The sequence below is a fragment of the Mobula hypostoma genome, chromosome 1 (genome assembly GCF_963921235.1).
Source record: "Mobula hypostoma chromosome 1, sMobHyp1.1, whole genome shotgun sequence".
Lineage (NCBI taxonomy): Eukaryota > Metazoa > Chordata > Chondrichthyes > Myliobatiformes > Myliobatidae > Mobula > Mobula hypostoma.
Genome location: NC_086097.1, coordinates 241045093 through 241071107, shown reverse-complemented (window position 1 = coordinate 241071107; position 26015 = coordinate 241045093). Strand labels below are relative to the sequence as shown.

At 44.0% G+C, this 26015-nt stretch overlaps 1 protein-coding gene across 2 annotated transcripts in view; it reads left to right on the top strand.

Annotated features, from left to right (window-relative positions):
* Positions 1-2415: 2415 nt before the first annotated feature.
* trps1 (trichorhinophalangeal syndrome I) overlaps positions 2416-26015 on the top strand; it is a 309210-nt gene continuing 285610 nt past the window's right edge. The window contains exons 1-4 of one of the 2 annotated variants that reach the window (XM_063066170.1): positions 2416-2808; positions 7801-8738; positions 14443-15605; positions 16810-17410. In XM_063066170.1, the coding sequence (XP_062922240.1) occupies positions 7803-8738; positions 14443-15605; positions 16810-17410 (2700 nt within the window). In that variant the 5' untranslated portion in view covers positions 2416-2808; positions 7801-7802. Of the gene's footprint in view, positions 2809-3195; positions 3261-7800; positions 8739-14442; positions 15606-16809; positions 17411-26015 lie in introns of those variants that run through there. The other variant, XM_063066178.1, reaches the window with a different exon arrangement.

Here is a 26015-nt window from a genome sequence, read left to right as displayed (position 1 = left end):
GGGAAAATTGGAGAATGGCTTGAGAATCAAGTGAAATATTAAGAATGAAGAGAAACAGAACAAGAAGTTTGTTTAAGAAAGGAGAATCGAAAAGAAATACAGGGAACTGTTCAAGGACAGCAGCATTTGGCTGGTCAAATTCAAGACATCGCTGGCTTCAGTGTGTATGGACTGGCTCCAAATACTTCAGGACTCACAGGTGACAGTGCCTTCCTGACAGGAGGGGCGTAAAGGGCTATGGCCCAGATGTGGGGTTGATGGGACGAGGCAGAATAAGAGTCTAGCACAGACTAGACAGGACGAAGAGCCTGTTTCTGTGCGGTAGTGCTCTATGACTCTAATAGGATTAGCCTTCCACTGAGGTTGGGTGGGACTACAACTAGAGGTCATGGGTTAAGGGTGAAAGGTGAAAAGTTTAAGGGGAACATGAGGGTAAGCTTCTTCACTCAGAGGTTGGTGAGAGTGTGGAATGAGCTGCCAGTGCAAATGGTGTACATGAGATTGATTTCAATGTTTAAGAGAAGTTTGGATAGGTTTATGGATGGTAGGGGTATGGAGGGCTATAGTCCGGGAGCAAGTTGAGGGAAGTAGCCAGTTTAAATGTTTCAGCATGGACTAGATGGGTCAAGGGGCCTGTTTTTGTGCCGTATTTTTCTCTGACTCTACATCCTGAAGGGGAAAAATGATAAAATGCTTTATTATTGTTGGATGACAGTGAAAACTTGCCTTGCACGCTGTCCACATAGATCAATCATTACAACAGTGCATCAAGTAGAACAAGGTAAAACAGCAAGAGAATGGAGAATAAAGTGTTACAGTTACAGAGAATGTGTAGACGGTAAGGTGCGATGTAGATTGTGAGATCAAGAGTCCATCTTATCGCACTAGGGAACTACTGTATTACTAACTTGTCACAGTATGATTGAAATTGTCCTTGGTTCGTGCTTTCAGGCTTTTGTATCTTCTGCTGGGTGGGGGGTGGGGGAAGAGAGAGTGTCCGGGGTGGGTGGGATCTTTGATTATGCTGGCTACTCTACCGAAGCAGCGAGAAGTGTAAACAGAGTCCATGGTTGGTTTCCGTCCAATCGGGGCTACAGCTCTTGGGAAAATATGTTACTTTTTTCACATGACTCCAAATGCCAGATTGAAGATTATACCACTCGTCAGGACTTTAAAGACAAGCTCACTTACATAAATAAAATAAAATGCTTACTTTGACAAAGCTAGGTTCTGCAAGATATTTTTAAAACTAGTACAGAATTTATACAGTGAAGTCATATTTTGTAATGGGTACTCGTGTTGAAGACTGGAAGCGCTGGAGTACTCTGACATCAGAAGGAAAACGGCTGTATTACAGACACGATAGTACACACGGACACAGACTGGGGTACAGACACTGACTGTCTCGCCAGTGTAACGCTCAGCGAGGCTTCATCTGAGCAGCCTCGCTCAGATGACACGGCAGGGCACTCAGTGGAAGGCAGCGGAGTCTGCACCTTTGTAATCGCCTTACTCTGGACAACGAGGAGATACTGGTCTCTCGCAGACTCAGATAAGATCAACTCTACTTTTGATAGAGAACGAGAACGAAAGAGGGAACAAACAAACGAACTTGTGCCTCCGACAGAAGTGGCCTTATCGGGAGATGAAGCGCTGAATGGTAAAGAGGGCGGGCAGTTAAGTTACCTAATCAGAAGTTGCATTAAACGGGTTTAAATTTACACTAATTAATTCCAGCGCAGATATTCAACACTGGGCTTTCCCAATTAAAAATCATGCATTTTTTCCCCTTAAAGCTGCGTTTACTCTGATGAGAAAAGAGTTGAGCAGCTCAGCGACAAGACGGAGAGGGGGGAAAAGGTAAAAGCTTAAGTTGAGAACAATGCTCCTTTTCTTGTGGGCAAGATCTTCCCCATGAGCAACTGTTCAGACGTGATTTCCACACAGATAACCCGCCAACAGCTTTCTCGCAGCAAGCTCGGCCGTCTCTGCCCTCTCTCTCTCTCTCTCTCTCTGCTCGGAAAGCGATTCTTTCAATCGGCCGAGTGAAGTGTGTGGCGCCCCCTTGCCCGACAGACAGAGGGAGGGAGAGGGGGGAATAAAAGATCACTCCCCCACCCCGCACAAGAGAGAAAAAAACAAACAAGTATTTCCCGGGAAGGCTGCTTTCAATGTAAAGAGAAAGAGAGAGAGAGAGAGAGAGAGAGAGAGAGAGAGAGAGAGAGCGAGCGAAGAGGCCCGATGGCGATGATCGCAGCCGATTGCTGGTGTGTATGTGTTGTGAGGCGGCGCGATAGCAAAGGCATGTCCGCTGTTTGTATTAGCGCTGAATGGTGTCTTGAAAATGACGTAATGCTTGAAGTCGGGGTCCTGACAAGCGATAACATTTGTGATAAAGGCCGGGTTGAACTGGAGCCCCTTTCTCTCCGACATATTAAACACACACACACACACACACACACACACACACACACACACACAAACACACACACACACACACACAAACACACACACGCGCACACACACACACAAACACACACACACACACACACATACACACACACACACACACACACACACACACACACACACACACACACCCGCAGACGGACCCAGGCAGTGCGTTCGTAAAACCGGCTCAGTCCGCGCCTCTCTCCTTTTCTCTGTCTGTCTGTCTGCCTCACTCTCTCTCTCTCTCTCTCTCTCACAAAAATCTCACACTGCAAAAAAAAACTCAGACGGTTCATGGCTCTCACCAAAGCTCCACCATCTTTCCAGCTGCAAAGATTATTGCCATCTAATCAACAGGTAAGAGAGAGAGAGAGAAAGAGAGAGAGAGAGAGAGAGAGAGAGAGAGAGAGGGAGAGAGAGAGAGAGAGAGAGAGAGAGAGAGAGACAGAGAGAGAGAGGGCGACAACCAGCTCCGAGATTTAAAGAACAAAGATCTCCCGATTTTTCCGATTCTCTTTGCATACCCTATGTTTGTGTGTGTGGGCAGCCGCCGGCTCGCTCGTTTAAGATATTTGCGTTTATTTATTAAGATAATGTTTGCAGTTTTGTGCAGTCAACAGGAGATCTCTGCCTCTTTTTTTTAAAAAAAAGAAAGCGGCAGACTTCTCAGGTTTCACATGCATTCCCATTTCCCGTACTTGTTGGGTCGGGAGGTCACTTGAACAGGCATGAGAAATGGTTCCTCGTACGTGACAGTAGCCTCCAGTAGCCTTTAGGGTCAAGTTTACCAGAGGAAACGATGATTTCAAGTACGTTTGGGATCTTCTCCGGGTTTTGTCTCTCTTTTTTTGCTGCTGTTGTGCTGGCTGCTTAGCGGGAAAGTGGCAACAGGGAAATGGATGGTGTTAGAAGTGTATTTTCAGTAAGAGATGTTAGAGTGAAAGATCTGGATCCAAATGTTTCTGCAGCGCCAAGAAAGTTTGTGAGTGACGTGGCCGAGGTAACCTCGATTAAATACATCTGAGTGGACTAATTAATTTTATTTTGCCGAATTAAGCGGTGTATACATGGATACGTGTATAGATACATTAAATTCTACTTTACGTTCCACGCGAACGGTAAACTCGCTTCCCTTACACTCTATCTCAGTCTTTCCGACAGCGGAAAATCCTTTGCGGCCCAACTGGCGGGAGCCGGGAGTAACAGGGTTGAAGTGAACTTTCTTTAAAGTTGTGTTAAACGTGTGTGTGTGTGTGCGCGCGCGTGTGTGTGTGTGTGTGTGTGTGTGTGTGTGTGTGTGTACGCGCGCGCGCGCCGGGTTGAATATCGTCTGTGGCCAGACACTTTCCTCCGGTGACTGAACCTCTCCAGACTAGGACTCTCTGTTTTTTTTTCTCTCCTCCTGATATAATGCCAAGTACAGCTTTGAAAGTACAGACATAAGTAATTGTAGCGTTTGACAGGGGCAGAATGGGCCGTTTGCGTTTTCTTATACACACTCAGTAAAATGTGGCCCCAGTTAGTTCAGGACGTGTGGGATAAAAATGCTATTAAAATGTTTCCTGCTGATCTGGCTGGATGTGACCGGCAAGATCTGTTAAAAGCTCCTTGTGATTGCTGGCGCGTTTCATCTCGGTGCAACTTTGACACATCTCACTTTTTGTTTTGACTTGTGCTTATTCGCCCTAGGTGTGGGCAAATAAAATTGTCATATTCCTACCCACCCCTGCCCCCTAGATTTTCAGGCAATTGTTTCTCAGTTTTCCTTTAACACATCATGATGAAATTGGAAATACGTGAAATTTGAATTGTTTAGCTTTCCCCAAGCGGGGGTGAATATTTTTTTTCTCCGAGTTTTGGAATCAAGCTTAACACGAGATTTGCACCATTGTCGGGAAGTTAGTCTGAACTTTGTCGGGAGTTACTGAAATTTCCGAAGTTATTTAATGGGACTATTGTGCTTATCAAGGAGTACAGATGTAATCACTTATCGAAGACATTCAAAAGGAGCTTTGTCACTTCTGAGGTACATCTGACCAGTAGAGATAATGCGGTGAAGTAACTCCTCGGATCGTTTACTGCTGACGCGAAATCGTTTATAAACGTAGAGGTTTACAAGTGTTTCATGGTACCATTTATCGGCGGTGGTACGGGCGTTGATATAAAGTTTACAGTTGTATGGGGAACTTTGAACAACTGCAGTGATGAAGTGTCCTTCCCTTGAATGAGCCCGGATTGTTCGGAATCCGGTTTTAAGTGAATGTCACGTTTGCATTCACATGAATCATAAGCCTATTGAAGTCTGATCTCTTTGTTTCCTTATCACAGGAAATGTTGCGGAAAGCTGTTGTTCACTCGAGTTCCTAACACGTGTAGATTAACGATTCTTGTCTCGCAGACGGTGATCACTTCTCGCTGAGTATTCATTTATAGTTCAGAAAGAACCCCCGAGTAGCAAATTCCCAATTATGACGGAGCACATTAGAGTTCTGGTGCGCGATGCATTTAGCTATAGAGATGGATAGGTGGGTTAGCTAACAATGATAACTGTTATAAGGAAAGTTGTAAGTGATGTTATGATTAATGACAAGTTTATACAGTGCTTGAGCAGATAATGGATGCAGGCATCGCCGGGCTAATCTTGCGTGTGTGGAATGATTAAAAAAAAACTTGTATTGATTTACGACTGAGATCTGTACTCAACTTCAACAGTCGCTAAAAGTGTTGCATTAATAACGAAATGGCTGAGATCGTGGAATGCTTTGAATGATAGTTGTGAGTGAAGGTGGGGGTGGGAAATAGAATTTAAAAGATGAACGTCTGATTGTTATCTAGTGCAGGAAGAATTGCGCAAAAAGAGTTTACAACTTGCAAGAAGTGATCACAATTGTTCTGATGAAGGGTCTCTACCCGAAACGTCGACTGTTTACTCTTTGCTATTGATGCTGCCTGGCCTGCTGAGTTCCTCCAGCATTTTGAGTGTGTTGCTTCGGATTTCCAGCATCTGCAGATTTTCCCGTGATCATAATGGTTCTGTCGAATAATATCTGCTCCCTATTTTGTAGAGCCACGGGACATGATGATAACGCTGATGATCTTGTATAACTCATGGTCAGTTGATGGAATTCCTCCTCCGCCCCCCAAAAACGTTGCAGTTAGTTACCATAAGCTATTTTTAATAACGCACATGAGTGCATGCATATCTGTACTAATACCATCGTTGCATCATGAGGGAGCATCGTTTGGTCGCACTTAACTGGAGTCCAGTCGGGTTAATTACATTGTGACTAGTTGCACCGGCGGTGTCCAGACTAGGAACAATCTGAGATAGAGTGAAGGTTTGTTCACAAGGCCAAGTCGGCAATGTGCGTATAAGTTTGAATGGATATAAGCAGGCCTGTCTGTTTGCTTCAAACTCGAAAGGAATGCACTGACAGTAAATACACACAGTGCAACGAAAACATAGAGTGAGCAGAAAGTGAGGAGAATTACGGAACGGTTGTTGGCGATTGAATTATTGGGGAGAAAAAACGGGAAGTGTCGTTGTTTGGACTCGGAACGTTGTAAATTTCCACTAAATAATCTTGGCTGTCATTCTAACCCTGTTGACTTTCAGTCTGCAATATCTGTGTCTGGCTGTACACATTATTAAAGCGATCTGGGGAGCTTTATTAGCACCGGCATAAAGAGAGGTTCGAAAGTTGTTGGATCATATAAATTCTGGAATTGGAAGACGAGTCGAAGTGTGGTGGAAATATTTGGATGATTATTGAATTATTTGAAATGTCTGTTGAAAAACAAAGCAATCTCACGGTGACTTGCCTTTTTGAAATCTAAGGAAACTTCTTTTTGTGTGTTTGCAGCGGTAGTCACAGTTCATCTAATAAAACTTATTCAAGCAGATGGTGTGTGACGCTCTTCCAAGGCTGTGCTTTACCGAATTACCCATTTTATTTACAGTTTCTGGCTTACTGTCAGGGCACGTAATATAGAATAATCATTGGCTCGCTTTTCGTTGCTGACGATTTTTCCTCACTGTGTTGATAAACGTTTTTCAGTGTTAACAAAATCATCAGTACTAGGAATTTACACCAAAAATAGTATACAGCAGGAAGGGCAAAACTTTGAAAGATCACTTTCCAAAAAGGTAGGCCAAGCCAACACTAACTTTGTTTAAACGTAATGGGTTCTTTTGTTTTGATCAGTCATCTAGAATAAGGGATTTTACCCTGTCCCTTTCTAGAGCAACGAACTGTATTCTGCCAATGTTTCACGGATTTACGGAAATACTGTGGTTGATACCTGGTAGTTGTTACTTTTCATAATTTCTGTCACTGGACAGGCAGTCTTGCCGTTGTGGGGAATGGGGCAGCAAGTCAACCTCACAGTCAAGACAATGGATAGATTATCAAATCTGTTTTATTCACACAAAAAAAGAGAAAATACCGTCATGTGAAGTTAAAAAGTAACAAAAACTTTCTCTAGTTCTTAATGGAGAACAAAGACAGTGCACTTATTTCAAGAGCACAATGATTAATTAATCTGTTCACGAACAAAATCCCCACCTATCAGTCGTCCGCAGCATTTTAATTTTGGTCGAAAGTGTGATTTTAAAATGTAAAGTTTCGACTGTTGCACGGTATTCTGCGATAAATATATTTGCAGACTTTGCTAATGTAACAGTTAGTTAACTTTATTTAAGAAAAACAAGAGATGCTAAAATGCTATTCTCTTAACAGCTTTACCACTGTTAACCCTAATATAAAAATAACTGAATATTCCAATGCCGTGAAAATTCTATTTCATATCTGGATATATACGGATATTAAGAAAATAACAGAATAACATTGTGTGTGTGTGTGTGTGTGTGTGTGTGTGTGTGTGTGTGTGTGTGTGTCTGTGTATCTATCAATATTGTATTAAGGCTCGTACAGTAAATAACATAAAAGACGGCAATTCCAGTTTTCAGAAGGGGAGGTGCGATGTGCGTTGTGGCTTGAAAGATGCAGTGGCTTTCCATGAAGAACTTTCTGGATTCGTCATTCCCTTACACGGAGACCAGGCAGTGCGTTCATCCGTGTAAACTTGGGCGGGAATATCCATAAAGATTTCATTGCAAGGATATGTCAACCAAAGCATCGATAAAGAAAGCGATTAGGATGAAAATGTACAGGGGTAAAAAGGGGTCAAGATAAACATGATGAAACTGTTAATTTGGGTATAGGAGAATCGGTACTTCACTGTTCTAAGTGCTTAGTAGTAGAAATGCCGGGAGTTTTCAAACTATGAAAAGTTCCAGTACCCTAAAGAGAGATATTTACATTTTTTTTTGTGCCTGCTCTTGCACAGATATGGTCCGGAAAAAGAATCCACCATTGAGAAATCTCGTGAGCCAAGGAGAAGGTGAAGATTGCCAGGTCCCTCAGCCAGAGAGTGCCGTCAATCAGGAGACCCTTGTAAACTCAGGACCCTCGGACCCCATGCAGGAACATAACAGCCAACAAGATGCACTAGAGTCTGCCAACAAGGAGGAACACTGTCTGCGTGTCGCAGACGTAGCCGGCATCAAAAGCGACTTGAAAAGCCCCGCACTGGGCGAAGGGAATGGCTTCAATTATAAAAGCCACAAGAAGGGAGGAAATGTTCCATCCTTCCCGCAAGATGAGGTGACAGACAGAAATATGCCTGCTCTCTCATCTCAGGCTGCTAGCGGAGCCTGCGAGGCCTGCAAGTCTCCGGGCAGATCAGAACCAGATGATGGCGATGGCAGGAGCTGCAACGTATCTGGGAAGCTCCTGGAATTAAACCACACTGCTCAAGCCTCACCCAAAAGTGGGCGCGAGAAGGTGCAGCCGCCACAGGGTGACCCAGCTGACCAGCCCCCTGTCACCCAGGGCGCGACGCCTTCAGAGAACTCTCAGGTGCTCTCGGATGGGGCTGTGGCACCTGACAAAGCAAAAGCCGACCAGTTGACTGACAACCCAGAGGCGGTGCCCCTCACTCCAGAACTGCAAGACTTCAAGTGCAACATTTGTGGTTATGGCTATTATGGGAACGACCCGACCGATCTGATCAAGCATTTCCGCAAATATCACCTGGGCTTGCACAATCGCACCCGCCAAGACTCAGATCTGGACTCCAAGATCCTGGCGTTACATAACATGGTGCAGTTCTCTCAGTCCAAAGACTTTCAGAAACTTAGCCGAAACACGGGCTTGCTAACTGGGATGCTACAGGACCTGAACGCTCAGCGACCTGCTTTGTTAAATGGGACCTACGACATACATGTAGGTATCTGCTCATGAGATCATGTAGATCTGTACCCATAAGACCATAGGACATAGAATTATGCCATTCAGGCCATCCAAGTCTTCTCCACCATTCCACAATGACTGATTACCCCAGTCTCCCAACTTCTCTCCTTAACCTTTCCACGCCCTGACTAATCAAGATTTGCTTTAAATATACCCAAAGACTTGGCCTATACAGCCATTTATGACAATGGATTCCTCAGATTCACCACACTCTGGCTAAAGAAATTCCTCATCTTGTCTTGTAATCAGACATCCTGCTATTCTGAAGCAGTTCCCTCTGGTCCTAGACTCATCCACTGCAGGAAACATCCTCTTCACATGCACTTTATCTAGGCCAGGGGTTCCCACTCTGGGGTATATGGACCCATTGATTAATGGCCTTGCACCATGACATCAAAAGGTTGGGAACCCTGGATCTAGGCCTTTCAGTATTGGATACGTTTCAATGTGATCCCACCCCCCCTTCATTTTTCAAGCCTGTTGAGTACAGACCTAGAGCTAGCAAACGACCCTCATAAGTTTAACCTTCCATACCCATATGATGCTGAGCTAAAACCAGAATAAGACACAGCGGCGTAGCAGTTAGCACAATGCCATTGACCCAGGTTCAATCTGCAGCTGTCCGTAAGGAGTTTGTATGTTCTACCCGTGACCGGGCGGTTTTCCCTTGGGTGCTTCACTTTCCTCCCATCTTCCGACTCTTGGGTGTAATTGGGTGGCTCAGGCTCATTGGTGTAGAATAGCTTGTTACAGTGCGTATCTTTAAATAAATATAAAGGCCTTTATAAATATAAATTTAGGGACAGAAATGCTCATTGAGGAAGGAAGCCCATCAGTGAATTAAATAATGCTTAAACAGCTACTTGAGGTGCACTGGGGAAAATGCTGAAGGGATGATCCTGGTAGAAGACAATCCCCTTGCTGGCTACAGTTTTTCCTTCAGACACGAATTACACTGATAAAATGCAATAATACTCCATTGGCTCCACTGGCTCACAGTTTAGGATTTTACTCCGTGAGAACTTCTTTGAAAACTTTGCTGATACGAATTTTCCTCATTGGTGTCTATCCTGACAACCTTCATTTACATTCTGGTTGGGCTGAGTTGTTCTCCGATCTTGGCAATTTACTTGCAAACGTGTTGTCACCATGCCAGGAGATATCGCCAGTGCCCTGTTGATTATGATGTGTCCTCTGAATGCTTGGCCTTTACATATTTTTCAATCAGCTGATTGGATGTCATTTTGGGAACTCAATTGTGATGCAGGGAGGAAATCTTGTTGCTGATTGGCTGTGTGGCGAACTTCATGCATTGTGGCCTGGGTCAATTGAGTTTCCGAAATGATGTCCAATCAGCTGACTATTTATTTATTGAGATACAGTGGGGAATAGGACCTTCCAGCCCTTTGAGCTGAATAGGCCCATCCAGTGATCCCCCAATTTTAATCCTAGCCTAATCATGGGACAATTTACAATGTCCAATTAACCTACCAACCGGTATGTCTTTGGACTATGGGAGGAAACTGGAGCACCTGGACGTCATGGGGAGAACGAACAAACTCCTTATAGGCACTTACAGGAATTGCTAGTACAGTAAAGCATTGTGCTAATCACTACAGTACCATGACACCCAAAAAGTTCTGAAAAGTATATAAAGACCAAGCATTCAGAGGGCACACCGCGCTGACAATGTCTCCTCGTATGGTAACAAAACGATTGCAAGAAAATTGCCAAGATCAGACAACAATTCAATCCAACCATCGACCACCTGAGCTACACATTTTCCAAATTATTTCCACTCACATTCTATTGCGGCTAATCATTTACTGGCTATTCTGTGTGCAACTTAGGTATAGGGAGGTCATTGCTAAATGGATTATACAACATAAGCATAATTTGAATCCATTACTGTTAATGAAAAACTCTTCCTCCTTAATTAATTCATTTTTAAAATCTGCAGTTACTTTGAATATTCACAATAGTATTTATGGTGGCAATAGAATTTATATTAAAAACAATCTTATCCTTTCAGAATGATAATTCCAAGTGTGCCTTTGTCACTTAGGAGGAAATACTTATTTTTGCTGAGGGCTTTCTTTTATCCAAGTCTTTGGTGTCCTTTGGCTAATTCAATTCTCGGTAACAGGTCACCGCCTATATATCATTGCATGGCCACAGATGGGAACAGGCGGGCGTGTAGTCACTGAGTAGTACTTAAAATACTAGAAGATTAACAAGGAGGTCCTTTGTTACTAAACAATATTTTTTTCTGAAACAATTATCTTTTTGTTTTTGTCGTAGAGTCATAGAATCATTGTATAGCATGCAATTATACCCTTCAGCCCAACTCGTTCACACACACCAGCGAGGACTCTTACATATTAATTCCTGTCTCCCAGCACTTGGTCTATAGCCTATACCTAAGTGATTCAAGTGCTCATCTAGACACTTCTTAAATACTGTGAGTGATCCAGCTTCAACCACTCTCTCAGGCAGTGTACTCACAGTACTTATCACTCTCTACATGAACGCAACCCTTGTCGTATCCTCTCTAAAACTCTCCCCCCTTACCATAAATCTACGTCCTCTCGCTTTAAAAGTTTTCAACAGTCTATTCTATCTATACTTCTCATAATTTTATATACACCTCAGTCATGTCTTGTCTTAACTTCCCCCACTCCAAGGAAACCAGACCTAACTTCTCATAATGGGACTGTGCTATCTCAGAAAAAGATTAGCATTATTTGTCACATGTACATGGAAATGAACAGTGAAATGCGGTGTTTGCATCACCGACCAACACAATCTGGGGATGTGCCGGGGCAGCCCACAAGTGTCAGTTGATGGTACCAACATAACAAGCTCACATTTTACTAACCCTAATTTACTGATTTTTAAAATTTATTGACATGCAGCACAGAATAGGCCCTTTCAGCCCATCGAGCAATCCCCCGATTTAATCCCAGCCTAATTACAGGACAATTTACAATGGCCAATTAAAGTATGTCTTCGGATTGTGGGAGGAAACTAGAGCATCTGGAGGAAACCCATGTGGTCACGGGGAGAACGTACAAACTCCTTACAGACAGCGGTGGGAATTGAACCCTGATCGATACTCTACCATGCCGCCCAGCATCCAACATCCTGGTGAATATCCTCTGCACTCTCTCGTATCCCTTGGTGGCCAGAACTTCACACAGTACTCCAGTTCAGCTCTGACCAAGATTTTGTAAAGTTAGAGTATAACTGGTCTATTTCTGTGTGCAAAACCCTCAACTAATGAACACCAGTTTCCCACGTCTTCACAGTCTATTGTCTACCTGTGTTAGCATCGTAAAGGACTTATGCAATTGTACTCCAAGGTATCGCCAATCCTCAATACCCCCTAACACCCTATTGTTTACAGTGTGCACCCTTGACTCATCAGTACCCCGACAAGCATCAACTTTCATTTGTCTTCATTAATCTCCATCTGCTATTAACTCCTCTAATTTCACTACCATATTGGTACCTCCGCTGTCAAGACTAAGGCAACATTCTACAATATCATCAAGTTCTCCAGTCCTTATATCATCCTCTTTCCGCCTCCCACTTTCACAGTGTTCATTATAGAAACATAGAAACCCTACAGCACAATACAGGCCCTTTGGTCCACAAAGCTGTGCTGAACATGTCCTTACTTTAGAAATTACCTAGGGTTACCCATAGCCCTCTATTTTTCTAAGCTCCATGTACCTATCCAGGAGCCTCTTAAAAAACCCTATTATATCTGCCTCCACCACAGTCGCCGGCAGCCCATTCCACGCACTCGCCACTCTCTGCGTAAAAAACTTACCCCTGACATCCCCTCTGTACCTACTTCTCAGCACCTTAAAACTGTGCCATCTCGTGTTAGCCATGATATTACAAACAGCAAGGGCCCCTAGCACCAATGCTTGAGGGGCACCACTAACTACAGGCATCCAATTATAAAAATAACTCTCTATCATTAGCCGTCACCTATAGTGTTTTTCTTTTATCCAGTCAGCCAACTTTTATTATATCTCACGGTCCCTAACCTTTTGAACCAGTTTCCAACATTGGCCCTTATCAAGCACCTTCTGACAGGTAGATCACATCTGTTGACCTGCCCTCATCCTAAACAGTGTTCAGGTATCTTCTCGACTACTGATGTTAGGTTTAGAGGTTGATTATGCCTGGGCTTCTCCTGCTGCCCTTCAGGAGAAAAGGAGCTACCTTTAGAGACTACCATTCATCTAGTACCTCCTTTGTGTCCAGTGAAGACTGAAACATCTCATTTCGAGCCCCTGGGATCTGCACCCTTGCCTGGGATAGCAGCCAGGGATAAAGCCCATTTCATTTGGAGCCATTTTGCTTCCCAATCTAATCCTTATGTTTGTCTTAGATTTTTTAAATTTTGATTTAGAGTTATTATTTTTAGATTTGATTAAGAAAAGTTATTTTCTTTTTTTATTTAGATTTCGATTTTTTTTGGATTTAAGAAAATATATTTTCTTGAAGTGTCATGGAAACCCAGAAGGTTGTTTGTACTTGGCCACCCTTTGTATTCTAGGTCTAAATTCAGGAATCTTTTTGGCTAGAGCAAAAAAACTTTTTCTGTAGATTTAACTCAACTACGCAAAATTTTACTTGGTAGGAGAAATCCCGATTACACTTAAAGGAAGTTTAAAAACAAATAATTATTCATAATATCACTTAACTTACATCGAAGTCCACACAGAAACGGAATCAGTCTTCAGAAAACTAGAATAATGAAACAAAGGGAAATATGTAACAAAATAAAATTAAATATCCAAGTTCGCCGTTGGTGAGGTGACCAAGGATGTGCCACTGTAGACATGGTGCGGTGAGATTCCTGTTGACCCTCTCTGTTGCATGCCTGAACCTCGAGATTCTTGGTTAAAAGTTTTTTTTCCCTCCCTGTATTAGTCAGTATACAGTTGCAAGTCCTTAATGAAGGTATTCACAGAGGATTCGAAGTCCTTGTAAAATCGAAGGTCTGTGCTGTGACTGGGTAGTTAATGGCTCCAGACATAATAAAAAACGTCTGACGATGCAGAAAACACTTTTAATATTTCCTTTTAGGAAAAAATTACTTAACCTTTTATATAATATTTAACAATACTTAACCTTTTAACTTTGACTCCCCACGTTATTTGCTAACAGCTGCCCCGCGTGGCGTTGAAAGGGTTAACGTAATAAAACACAAGACGCTTGGATCAAAACAAAGACGCTGTTTACGGCCATCTTGCTATCCACTTCCTACGCAGGCTATTAAACTATAACCCCGTTTCTATTTTTTGACTCCCCATCAACAATGCCAAACCGATTCTGCTGCAAGAATACTGGACAGTTTGAGATATCCAGAGATCTAAAATAACAAGCGTAAATAATAAACGGGTACTGAAAACACCTTAATCAACAGACCTTCGTCAAAGTAGTGATGTGGCTTTCCAAACTGTCCCGACTGCATGCAGTAACCTTTACCATGACACCATAAGACATAGGAGCAAATTAGGCCATTTGGCCCATCGAGTCTGCTCCCCCATTTACAGAACAATGGAAAATGTTACTTCTAAGGGAAGATTCCTATTATTGTTTAACCCGCAAGCTGAGAATGCAAAAGGCATTTGTTTTGTGTTTGTATATTTTCTAGGTCACTCTGGGAGGAATGTTCATTGGCATCGGGCGGAAAACCCCTGACTGCCAAGGCAACACCAAGTATTTCCGATGCAAGTTCTGCAACTTCACCTACATGGGCAGTTCACCCGGCGAGCTGGAGCAGCACTTCGTGTCTGCGCATCCCAACAAGATGAAGAGCGCGCCTTCCGCCGTGGAGCCCGGGAAGGACCCCTGTAAGTCGGAGAAAAACAGCGGCAAAGGCAGCCCCGCCACTGAGCGCCACTTACCTCGGCCGTCGGACCCAGAGGATATGGGGAAATGGCAGGACAAGGCCACTATCAAAGCCGCAGATGACACCCCGATCGGCTACTCGGTCCCCATCAAATCCATGGACAGCTCCAAACAGAATGGGATGGACTCCACCTGTTACTTCTGGTGTAGGTTCTGCAGCTTCAGCTACGAGTCCTCCGACACCTTAAAGCTGGCGGACCATTACAACAAGCAGCACCGAGACAACCAGCGCAACAGCTACTTTAACCGAGACTTCCCGGACAAAATTGGCAAACAAGCGCACGCCCATCATCAGAACGACTCGAAAGAGCGCCGGCTTCTTCCGGCTAACAAGCCGGACGGGGAATTCTCCGTGAAGCCCGAGAAGGGCAGCGCCTCGGCCAAGAAGAAAGACGGGGGCAAGACGGCAGAGGAAGGCATGGTGACCAGCTACAACTGTCAGCTGTGCAAATTCAGGTACTCGACCAACCACGGGCCCGACGTGATCACCGTTGGTCCCCTACTGCGCCATTATCATTACATCCATAACGTTCACAAGTGCACCATTAAACACTGCCAGTACTGCCCGGGTGGGCTGTGCGGCCCGGAGAAACACCTGGGGGAGATCACCTACCCCTTCGCCTGCAGGAAAGCCAACTGCTCCCACTGCACCCAGTTGCTCTTGCACTCGTCCCAGGGGGCGGCTGGGAGTGCCCGGGTCAGGCACCAGTGCGACCTGTGTCCCTTCGTTGTCCATGATGTCGATGTGCTCCTGCAACACTATGAGGCGGCGCACGGCTCGCACTATCCGTGCAGGACCGAACTCGGAGGGGAAGGGCCAGCCACCAGCGAGGAAGCCGAGGAGCATTGCTGTACCAAATGCAACTTCGTGACACAGGTCGAGGAAGACATTTTCCGACATTACAGGTAAAGAAAGAGACCAGAAACGCTAAATCTACCCCACTTGATAATCTGCTTAACACGCTCACACACACCGTGCTGGAGGAACCCTGCAGGTGAGGCGATGTCTGCTGAGTTGCTCCAGCATTTTGTGTGTGTGTGTTACTCTGGATTTCCAGTATCTGCAGAATCTCTTGTGTTTATAGTAATCTGCCTTGTGAGCGAACCTAAAACTGTGGGTAAAGAAGGGATAGGAACACATCCCAATGCAGGTAACACAAAACACAAAGTTTAAGCATCTCCCTTTCCTACTCAACATCAAAGCACAGGGAAGTTACGTTAGCTGGTTTTTGTAATGGGCCATGTCTTATCTCGTAATCAAAGGAGCTACAATTCATTCAGATAACTCGGCACGTTTTGAAAACAGGCCAGGATTGCAAATCTCAGTGCGTTGTTAGCGTTGCATCGTGGATGTTTCCTGGTTCTAGACCCGATCGAGGCAAGAACCGATTATTGTCATGGGGAGTGTGATACCGACCGGTTGTTTCAGTGTTCGGCACCATGTGGAGTCGTCATCATTCATGGTGTGCTTTGTTGTATGACGTGGCCAATTATAGTCTTCCATCTGTCTTAAATCTGAGAAGTTCTAATAAGCTCTTCAAAACTTTTGCCTGGCCATCCCTTGATGTAACTCATGAATGTCATGTGCTGTCGACCGCGACTTTTTTTTCTTCCATCAATAGATAGTTTAAATGCAAGCAGGCTTTCCCCACTAAGATTGGATGAGACTTGAACTAGAGGTCATGGGTTAAGTGTGAAAGGTGAAATGTTTAGGGGAACTTCTTCAGTCAGAGTTTGGTGAGAGTGTGGAACGAGCTACCAGCGGAAATGGCGGATACGTGTTCGATATCAACCCTTAAGTGGAATTTGGATAGGTACATGGATGGGAGGGGGCTATAGTTTGGACGGAAGTCGATGGGGCTTGGTAGAATAATAGTCTGGCACAGACTAGATGGACCGAATGGCCTGTTTCTGTGCTGTAGCGCTCTATGACTACCTGTTGGATTAGCAGAAACTGTCTCTTATACGTAGGCTGAGAAATTTGGCAACATTATAAATTTAAGAAAAATACACCACTTTCTGTAAATTCAGGCGAGAAATCATGCTTTTAACTCTATATTGTACTTTAGATCTTTATTGGTAACCAACAGCCGGATCTTTTGTGTTTCAGGAGGGCTCATAATTGCTACAAGTGCCGTCAGTGCAAGTGGAGCGCTCCGGACACTCAGGCATTACTGGAGCACTTCAACACGGCCCACTGCGGAGCTCCGGAGCCGCCGAGCAGCGGGAGCCCAAGCGGCGGCGAGTCGCCGACAACCCCCAGCACCGGCAACCACAACCCGGGCAACGGTGAGCAGGAGGCTCGGCACCGTACCCCCACCCCGTCCGACAGCAACAACCAACCGCCGCCTCCGGCAGCACCCTCCGAGGACAAGGAGGGGCGAGGCTGGCTGGAGACCTGCAGCAAGGAAGACACGAGGAAGTTGGGGGAGCTGCCAAAGGGGAGCCCGTACCCCAGCCAGACCGGCTCTGCCAGTATCAGCAGCAGCAGCAGCCAGGAGAGCCTCAAGAACAGCCGCAGGGTCGCCGAGGAAGCTGACGGGGTCTTGCCTGTCTATGGGATGCAGCCCACCGATACCAAGGGCTTCCCGGGAGGGTCACAGCAGCTGCCGGGAGCAGGAGAGAGGGACAAGTCCCGGGCTCTCACTCCCCAGTACCCAACAAACAGCGAGCTGAACAAGGCGAGAGAGGAGTCGCAGACTCTACTGCGGGTAAGCCTGGCTTCAGTTACTGGCCCACCTGTTGCTCGTTTACCTCACGCACTCCAGATTGTTAGTGTGCAGAAGTTCCTTAATATCCCCTTTCTAACAAACAAAGTTGGTTATTTCCTCAGAATCCACCGGTACTGGCGCATTACTCTTGAATAGTGATTTGTAGGGCTGTTCCCCGGTACAGGGAAGGATTTCAAGCGGGGCCGGGGTGGGGGCGCCGAGATATTAACCTGGGAGCTGAGATATTAACCTGGGAGCCTGCAGGTTTGCGTGGCGCGGTTTTGTAAGGTAGATTGGGGCGTGCGGGAAGAGAAGACCTCAGATGCGATTGCTTGCGCCTCTCTTGGATTATTTTGTGGTTTCAAGGAGAAATGTGGTCTCCTACATCGGGTTCATTGGAAGACAAGTTCCTCTGTAAAATGGTTGTCTTGCGGAAAAAAAGGTGATGGAATAACCCGAAGGCGTGGTGTCGCAATTCTTGTCGCTATTTTCAGTGCTAATGATTACAGCTTGACATGCTTGATTGCTGTTGGAAGAGTAAGCCAGTAATTGCCCTGGTGATTATTCTCCAATTTTTTGTAATCTTACAAACACAAATTGTTATAAATAACATGTTATAGCAATTTAGGGAAGCTCTCATGCGAGAGAGCAGATGGAGCTGAGACTGAAAGATGGAGTAGTGGGACTTTTCCTTAACGGAGCAAGTGCACCAATGTAATTAATTACACCCCGTTACTAATAAGGGAAGAAATCATTCACCTCGGCAGGAATGATGTTGGTCCTTATGCCCTGATGAAGTTTATGATTTAAATATAAAGAATTACAGTGGAATTTTAATTTGTGAAGCTAACCTCTTTTTATTAAATTGGCACCTCTTACTGCAGTCATAATGAAGTGCATGATGCATACCATTAAGTGATGAGCTGTAGGAGAATGAGATGCCACTGCAGAAGTAGATTTTCTATTTTCCTGCTGTTGTGCTGAAGATGGTAATTTTCATATGATCACCTCTCCTTATGTTTCTTTTGCTGGGTTGTTATTTTACTGCCCATTACACCACTGGCGTTTAGGGCATCAGTGAAGCGCTCTATCTCTGAATGTAAACAAGGATTCTTCACTGCCGTTTCTGTAATAATTCCTTTTTTGCCCAGTCAGGGCTGAGCCCCTGAACCTGACGGACTGATAGACCACTCTTAGTTTGGCTTCTTCCCTTTGACTATCAAGAGCCAAAGCACAAGGCCGACTCCAGCTAACAGCTCTGCAGGTCACTGAGGTTCGCAAGCCACCAAACCCTATGAAGAGGCTGTGGTCCTCTTGGAGGTAGGGCTCAAAAGTTATGGCCATTATCACTCAGCGATGTTGAATGAAGTAGTTCTGCTGACAAATGGTTTACTGCTTTTCCAGATTAAATCATTGATTGCTATCAATGATTATTTACTATTAGTAAAGAAAGACATTAATTACGTGATTGTTGTTTCTTTGTTATATCCAGGTTATTGTTATATGCTTTAAGTTTTTCATTGTTGACCTAGCAGTGTTGGTATTTGTATCATAATCTCTATTGGGTATTGCCTGCTGATTGAAGAGTACTGTAGACATAATGTGGATAATAAGGTGATATGCAACTGATTTAACCTAAGAGCAAAAAAAAGTCATGTTGATTGTAGTTTGGTTCTTGCAAAGTTGTTTAAAATACACTGCCATACATTACAATAATGACTTGCGTTTGCTTTAAGTTGTTATGATTTGGGGTACCAGTTTTTCCTTCACTGTTTCAGATAATATGAAATGGCATTTGGCGATTGTCATGGGAACAGTTGTGTTTTTTTTTGTTTGCCTCCTAATGCTCCATTGGGGCGCCAAGATAGCGTTGTGGTTAGCGAGATGCTATTAAAGCTCGGAGAGTTGGAGTTCGGAGTTCAATTCCGATGTCCTCTGTAAGGAGTCTGCATGACCACCCATGGTATAATTTAATTAATTAATTTATTTTATCAGCCACACTGCCCCAGCAACCCCTGACAAATCTGATTAACCCTAATCAAATCACGGGACGATTTACATTGACCAATTAACCTGCCCGGTACATCTTTGGACTGTGGGAGGAAAGCAGAGAAAACCCATGCATTCTACAGGGAGGACGTGGAGAGACACCTTACAGAACGGCGCCCAGAATTGAACTCCGCAACGTCATAAACTGTAGTAGTGTTGCACTAACCATTATGCCACCATGGTGTCCACGGTGCTTGGTTTTTCACCAAGTGCTCTGGTTTCCTTCCACAGTCCAAAGACATAACAGTTAGCAGGTTCATTGTTGATTTTTAAATTGTCTAGTGATTAGGTTAAACTTAAATTGGTTGCCGGGCAGTGCAGCTCGAAGGGCCGGAAGGGCCTATTCCATGCTGTATTTCAATGAGTAGGTAAAGTTTGTCCTAACCAGGACACAGGTCATCCAATGAAGTTGTTGTTTGCCTGTAAAGTTCTAGAACATTTGTGAGATAATAGATTTGAAAGACGTATCCTCAAGTAACTGGGATTCATGCATAGATCAAAGTATTGCGAAGGTCACAGTTCTTGAATGCAGCAAGTGTTATGATTTGGCTGAATAGTTTTGTTAAAATGATGTGATAATTAAGGGGCATATTTTGAATGATAACCCTGAGCCCAGTAGTGGGATAAGACATAACATACATGGTTGAATTAACCAGGCTGGAAAAATGGTTAAACTGACAGATGTGAATTCTGTTTTCTCCCTTTTCTAATATTTGCCTACAGGCTTATGTTGACAAATGTTTTAAAGTCTGGGAGAAAAGGTAAGAATGATATTCTTTTGAAACATGAGGACTTTTTGGAGATGCTCCCAACCTTACCCTAGTAACTACATTGGCTGAGGTTCTTCATAAATATTTTTAAAAATAATGCAAATTGTAAGAGATTGCCTTTCTTCTCCTGATCGCAGAGTGGACGAAGCCACTCTAGGAAATGCCACGTTGGCTAGTTCTAGGCCAATGAATGTTGGCATTAATTATGATGACGCTATAGTTTTAAGTGTGGGCTAACAATCAGCCCAATTGGAATAGGCATCAAGTGTCTGTCCTGCATCCTATTTGACTGTTGTTCTAAGTAAATGACTTTTATTTTCTAGCATCTTAAACAGTTTCTCAGGTCTTTGGATCCAGATTGCTTTGTGAAGTGTATTCATTGTCACTTTAGGAAGTGCGTTTTGGTTCCATACCTCAATAAAGCATTAACTGCCTGAGGAGAAATGGTAGTACTGGCCCTTCGCATAAAGGGAGCATGTAGTTGCATATAGCACCAAAGCAACTTGGTAGCAGAAAAAAATGGTAGTGGCGAGATGCTAATTATCATAGAATCAGAAAAAGGTTTAATATCACTGACGTGTTATGAAATTTGTTGTTTTATGGCAGCAGTACATTGCAATACACAAGACCACAGGACATAGGTCATTTGACCCACTGAGTCTGCTCTGCCTTTCAGTGATGCCTGATTTATTATTCCTCTCAACCCCATTCTCTTGCCTTCTCCCTGTAACCATTGTCATCCTTTCTAATCAAGAACCTGCTTTAAATATATCCAATGACTTGGCCTCCACAGTTGCCTGGCAATGAATTCCACAGATTCACCACCCTTTGGCTTAAGAAATTCGTCTTCGTCTCTCCTTGTATTCTGAGGCTGTGCTCTCTGGTCCAAGGCTCCCCCACTATAAGGAGCATCCTCTCCACATCCAGTTCACAGTAAGAATTGGTTACAAGAAGAAAAAAAAAAGTAAGTTTTTTTTAAAAAAGCTCAAAACAGTGAGGTGCTTTATCTTTTAGGCAAGATCCTTGACTCGTTTAATACATCCCCTCTACTGTGTGGAAAAATACATCTCATCTCTGATAATAGTAATATTTTTAGCACCAGCAATGCGTGTGGTCGTAGTGCGATCTCCTGAGTCGAGTATGATCTCCTGAGGGGTTGTCTATTGGTGGGTTCTCATTTGGCCATAGGGGCTGATCCAGGATCCACATATTCTTGTCCAGTGTGGACAAGTGGTGGCTGTGGTTAGTGGTTGGGTTATTTTTGGTGGTTCAGTCTCTCCCTTCGCAGCTGCCGCATGTTCTCTGTGGCACAGCGAAGGTCACTCACGTAGCGCAGCTCCCTGTTGAACAGAGTTCCTCCAGGTGTATCGACTGAGTGCAGTGTCTTCCCAGTTTTTACATGTAATGTTGAATTGCTTCTGGCTGATTTTTGATGTTTTGAACCATTTCCTTTGCCCACCAAGGGCTCGCTGACCTTCCTTCAACATGAACAGCATCTCCACTGTGATGAAGAGTTCCAACTCCGATGGATAGGTCATGTCATCAGGATGTCTGGCTAATGCATGGATCAGTGTACACTGCAATATGCCCATGGTTATTCATTTTACTTAGAGACATGGCTCTGTAACAGGCCGTTCTGGCTGAACAAGGTCACGCTGTCCAATTACACCCATGTGACTGATTAACACATGCATCTTTGCAACGTGAGAGGAAGCTGGAGCACCCAGACGTAACTCTTCACAGCCACAGGGAGAACGTACAAATTCCTTGTAGACAGTGGCAGGTTGCTGGCACTGTGATAGTGTTACGTTAGCCGCTATGCCGCCGTGCCGCAGAAGGGAGAGTGTCGCGAATCAACACTGAACATTCGTGCTACATTAATAAGTAATGATTATCATCAACATGAGACGTCATAGCTACTTTCTCTTCACCTTCAGTAGCACGGCTATGCCTGAGAATCTGATCTGTTATCATGTTGACAAGGTGAACAGATCAGTCTGGATGAAAGTGGCGTGGCATATGTTGCATAGTATTATGATATATAATGTTGCCTTGTGTATTTATATTGTGTGTTTTGTGTTCTTTATCTAATTGTGTTTGTTCTATGCTGCATTGGATTTGGAGTAAAAATTATTTCGTTCTCCTTTACACTTCCGTACTGGAAATGACATTAGGCAATCTTGAATTCTCTTACATAAAACTCAGGAAGTCTTACACCCTCCAGGCTACAGAAGCCTGCTTGGTCATTGCTGTCTTACTGCTGCAGTCGGAAGCTCCCATGTGCTTCAAAAGGGCTTTGATATGACTGTCGCCCAAGAAGAGCAGGGTGAGCTGCCTCAAAGACTGTCACCCAGTTGCACTCGCGTCTGCTGTGGTAAAGAGCTTTGAGAGGTTGGTCATGGCTAGAATCAACTCCTGCCTAAGCAAGGACCTGGATCTGCTGCAATGTGCCTATTGCCACAGTAAATACAGTGGATGCAATCTCCCTGGCTCTCCATTCGGCTGTGAATCAGCTGGACAATAGCAATACCTATTTCAGGCTGCTGTTTATTGACTGTGTTCAACACAATCCTACCCTCAGTTCTAATCAAGAATCTCCAAAATCTGGGCCTCTGTACCTCCTTTTGTAACAGGGTCCTTGATGTCCTCACTGTGTGGGTTGGAAACAGCATCTCCTCCTTGCTGTCAGTCAACACTGGCAGACCTCAAGGGTGCATCATGCTTTGTCCACTGCTTTGCTCTCTACCCCCATAACTGTGTGGCTGGGCACAGTTCAAACGGCATCTATTTGCTGACCACACAACTATTGTTGGCAGAATTTCATATGGTGATAAGGAGGCGCACAGGAGCAAGATAGATCAGCTGGTTGAGTGGTGTTGTAACCACAACCTTGCACCCAATGTTAGTAAGACCGAGGAATTGATTGTGGACTTTAGGAAGGGTAAGGTGAGGAAACGTGCACTAGTCCTCATGGAGGGATCAGAAGTGGAAAGGGTGAGCAGTTTCCAAGTTCCTGAGTGTTATCATCTCTAAGGATCTATCAAGTGCCCAACATGTTGATGCAAATACAAGAAGGCACCGCCATTGCTATGTTTCATTAGGGGTTTTGGCCTGCCAGTCTGTTGGAGCCATTACTGTGCCATTCATCATGCTTGTTAATCCACCTAGCAAGCTCATTATTCAGCCAAACTAATAACTTCTGTCTTGCCAAGATAAGCAACTGGCTCGTCGGAGCACTTGCATTTGTAAACTATCTAAAGCTAAGGCTAATGGAGATTATTTTGAAAGGCTGAGACAGAGGGGACGTGGAGGGGATGATTCAAGTAGTGGTGGAGACTCACACTACAGGGCACAGGTTTTCAGAGCCCCGTCAGGGCCTGGCACCTTCCGAGGGTTCTGACCCTCTTGAAAGACACTCTGACCGTCGGCCTCTGACACAGAGATCAGAGGGTCACCAGAATGCGGTCGAGAGGGAAAGTAAATCAGCCACGATGAATGGTGGAGCAGACTCGATGGACTGAATGGCCTAAATATTTCTCCTCTGCCTTGTGGAAAATCATCAGTGCATTTGCTTTGAAGTGAAGGCCCTTTAAGGCAATTAAGGATGAGTAATAGATGCGGCTTTACAAGGAATGTACATATAATATGCATATTTTTATAAATGCTCAAAGCTATATCCTGAAAACAGAAACCAGGTGAATGAATAATTAGTTTTGGATGTGCTAGATAAGGGAACAAGTTTGGTAGCCACCCATGTGAATTTCTCATTTGCTCGATAGCCCCACAGCATCTTTTACTTTGAGCTGAACAGTGAGCTGGCCTTGATTTCACACATTATCTATAGGATGTCTCTCATTTGGGTGCTGGTGTATCAGCTCGGTCTGATTATTGCTTGAACTTGCAATCTTACTGGAAAGTACAAATATCTGAATAACTATTCACAACTGACCAGGGATGTGATACACAAGCTGTGTTCTTTAACTTTGCCTTGTTAAAGCATTGTCGTAGGGCACTGCGTTGAATTATTTTTAAACAAAGCTGTCCGTCTATGTAAACAACAGACTTCTTATTATTATGACCTACTGTTAAAACTTACAATTGGTGATTTAAGATTTCAGGGGATAATTGTGACCTTGACAGAGAAAAGTTTAAGGGGAACGTGAGGAGAAACTCCTTCGCTCAGAGGGTTGTGAGAATATGGACTGAGTTGCCAGCGCAAGCAGTACATGCAAGCTTGATTTCAACATTGATGAGAGGTCTGGATAGGTCCATGATGCATGATGGTAGGGGTATGGGGGGCTATAGTCCTGGTGCAGATCAATTGGAGTAGGTAGCTTAAATGGTTTGGTATGGACTAGATGGGCTGAATGGCCTGTTTCTGCACTGTAGTCTTCTGTGACTCTAGAATACTGGACTAATCTGTGCTGTGGATCTCAGCTACTGCTTTCCACGTGGGGTATGTCCTTCCATTCACTTCTAAAAGTGCTAATCCATGTGAGGAAAAAGTTCTATTGAGACCAAATGCTTTCCAATGTCACTGGCTGCACTTCACGTGTAAGTTTAGACAATGGATGAAAAGTTGAGCCTGATTGTCGCTTCACCCGAAATCCAGGCGGTGCACTTTACAGTGTAGCATTTACCTGGAGATCTCGGCTAATCTGGCCTTCCTTGATTTAGCAAGCTTTATTGTAATCTCATGTCCGGGGATTAAACCAACAGATTTTTGTACAGTTTAAATGCAGAACATTGTATTGCTGCTCAGATAAATTCAAGATTTACCCTTTTATATTGGGGAAACAGCAGCAAATAAGTCTTACAGTGCTGCAGGTCCCTCTCATATTTATAAGGTCCCTCCATGTGAGAAGTGTATTCTTCTTTGTATCATATTGACTTTGCCATTATAAGACATAGGAGCAGAATTAGGCAGTTCAGCTCATCGAATCTGCTCCCCATTCTGTCATAGCTGATATCCCTCTCATCTTCATTCTCCTACATTCTCCTCATTAGAACTTATCAACCTCCTCTTTAAAAATACCCAATAACTTGACCTCCACACCAGTCTGTGGCAATGAATTCCACAGATTTGCCACCCTCTGGCTAAAGATATTCCTCCTCATGACAGTTCTGAAGGGACATTCTTGTATTCTGAGGTGGTGCCCCTTGGTCCCAGGCTCCCCTACTATAGAAACACTATCTATGGTTGACTTAATTTAGATCATAGACTTTCCCAACTATAGCAAACATCCTCTCCACTTCCACTCTATCTCGGCCTTTCAATATTCGATTTCCACCCCCATTCTGCTAAACTTCAGTGAGTACAGGCCTAAAGACATCAAATGTTCTTCGTATTAACCCCCTCATTCCTGGGATTATTCTCTTCTGTGTCCTCTCCAACACCTGCACATCCTTTCTTTGATAAAATTATAGGAATAAGACAGAAATTAACTGCTTGATTTTCTTCCTTTCATGGGTGTGAACATTTCTGAAAATAGATTTGCAAAGCTATGTTGACCAGCAAGAAGTGTATAGTTGATACAGTTTTTCTGTATGAGCTTCTCACTCTAGGTAAGAAGAGTTTAAAAGCCATTGTGACCATACATGATATTATTTTCAGATGAAGTACAAAAAGCATGAATTCCTGGAGCCTGTAGCCATATGGTTTAAGATTGGTCTCTTATTTTTTTTAATGCACTCAGAATTTTTGACTGAATTAAAATCACTTCATGATGTGTTAGCATGTAACAAAGTCCTTTGTTATTTCATTGGAACTTCTGTATTTGGTTTTA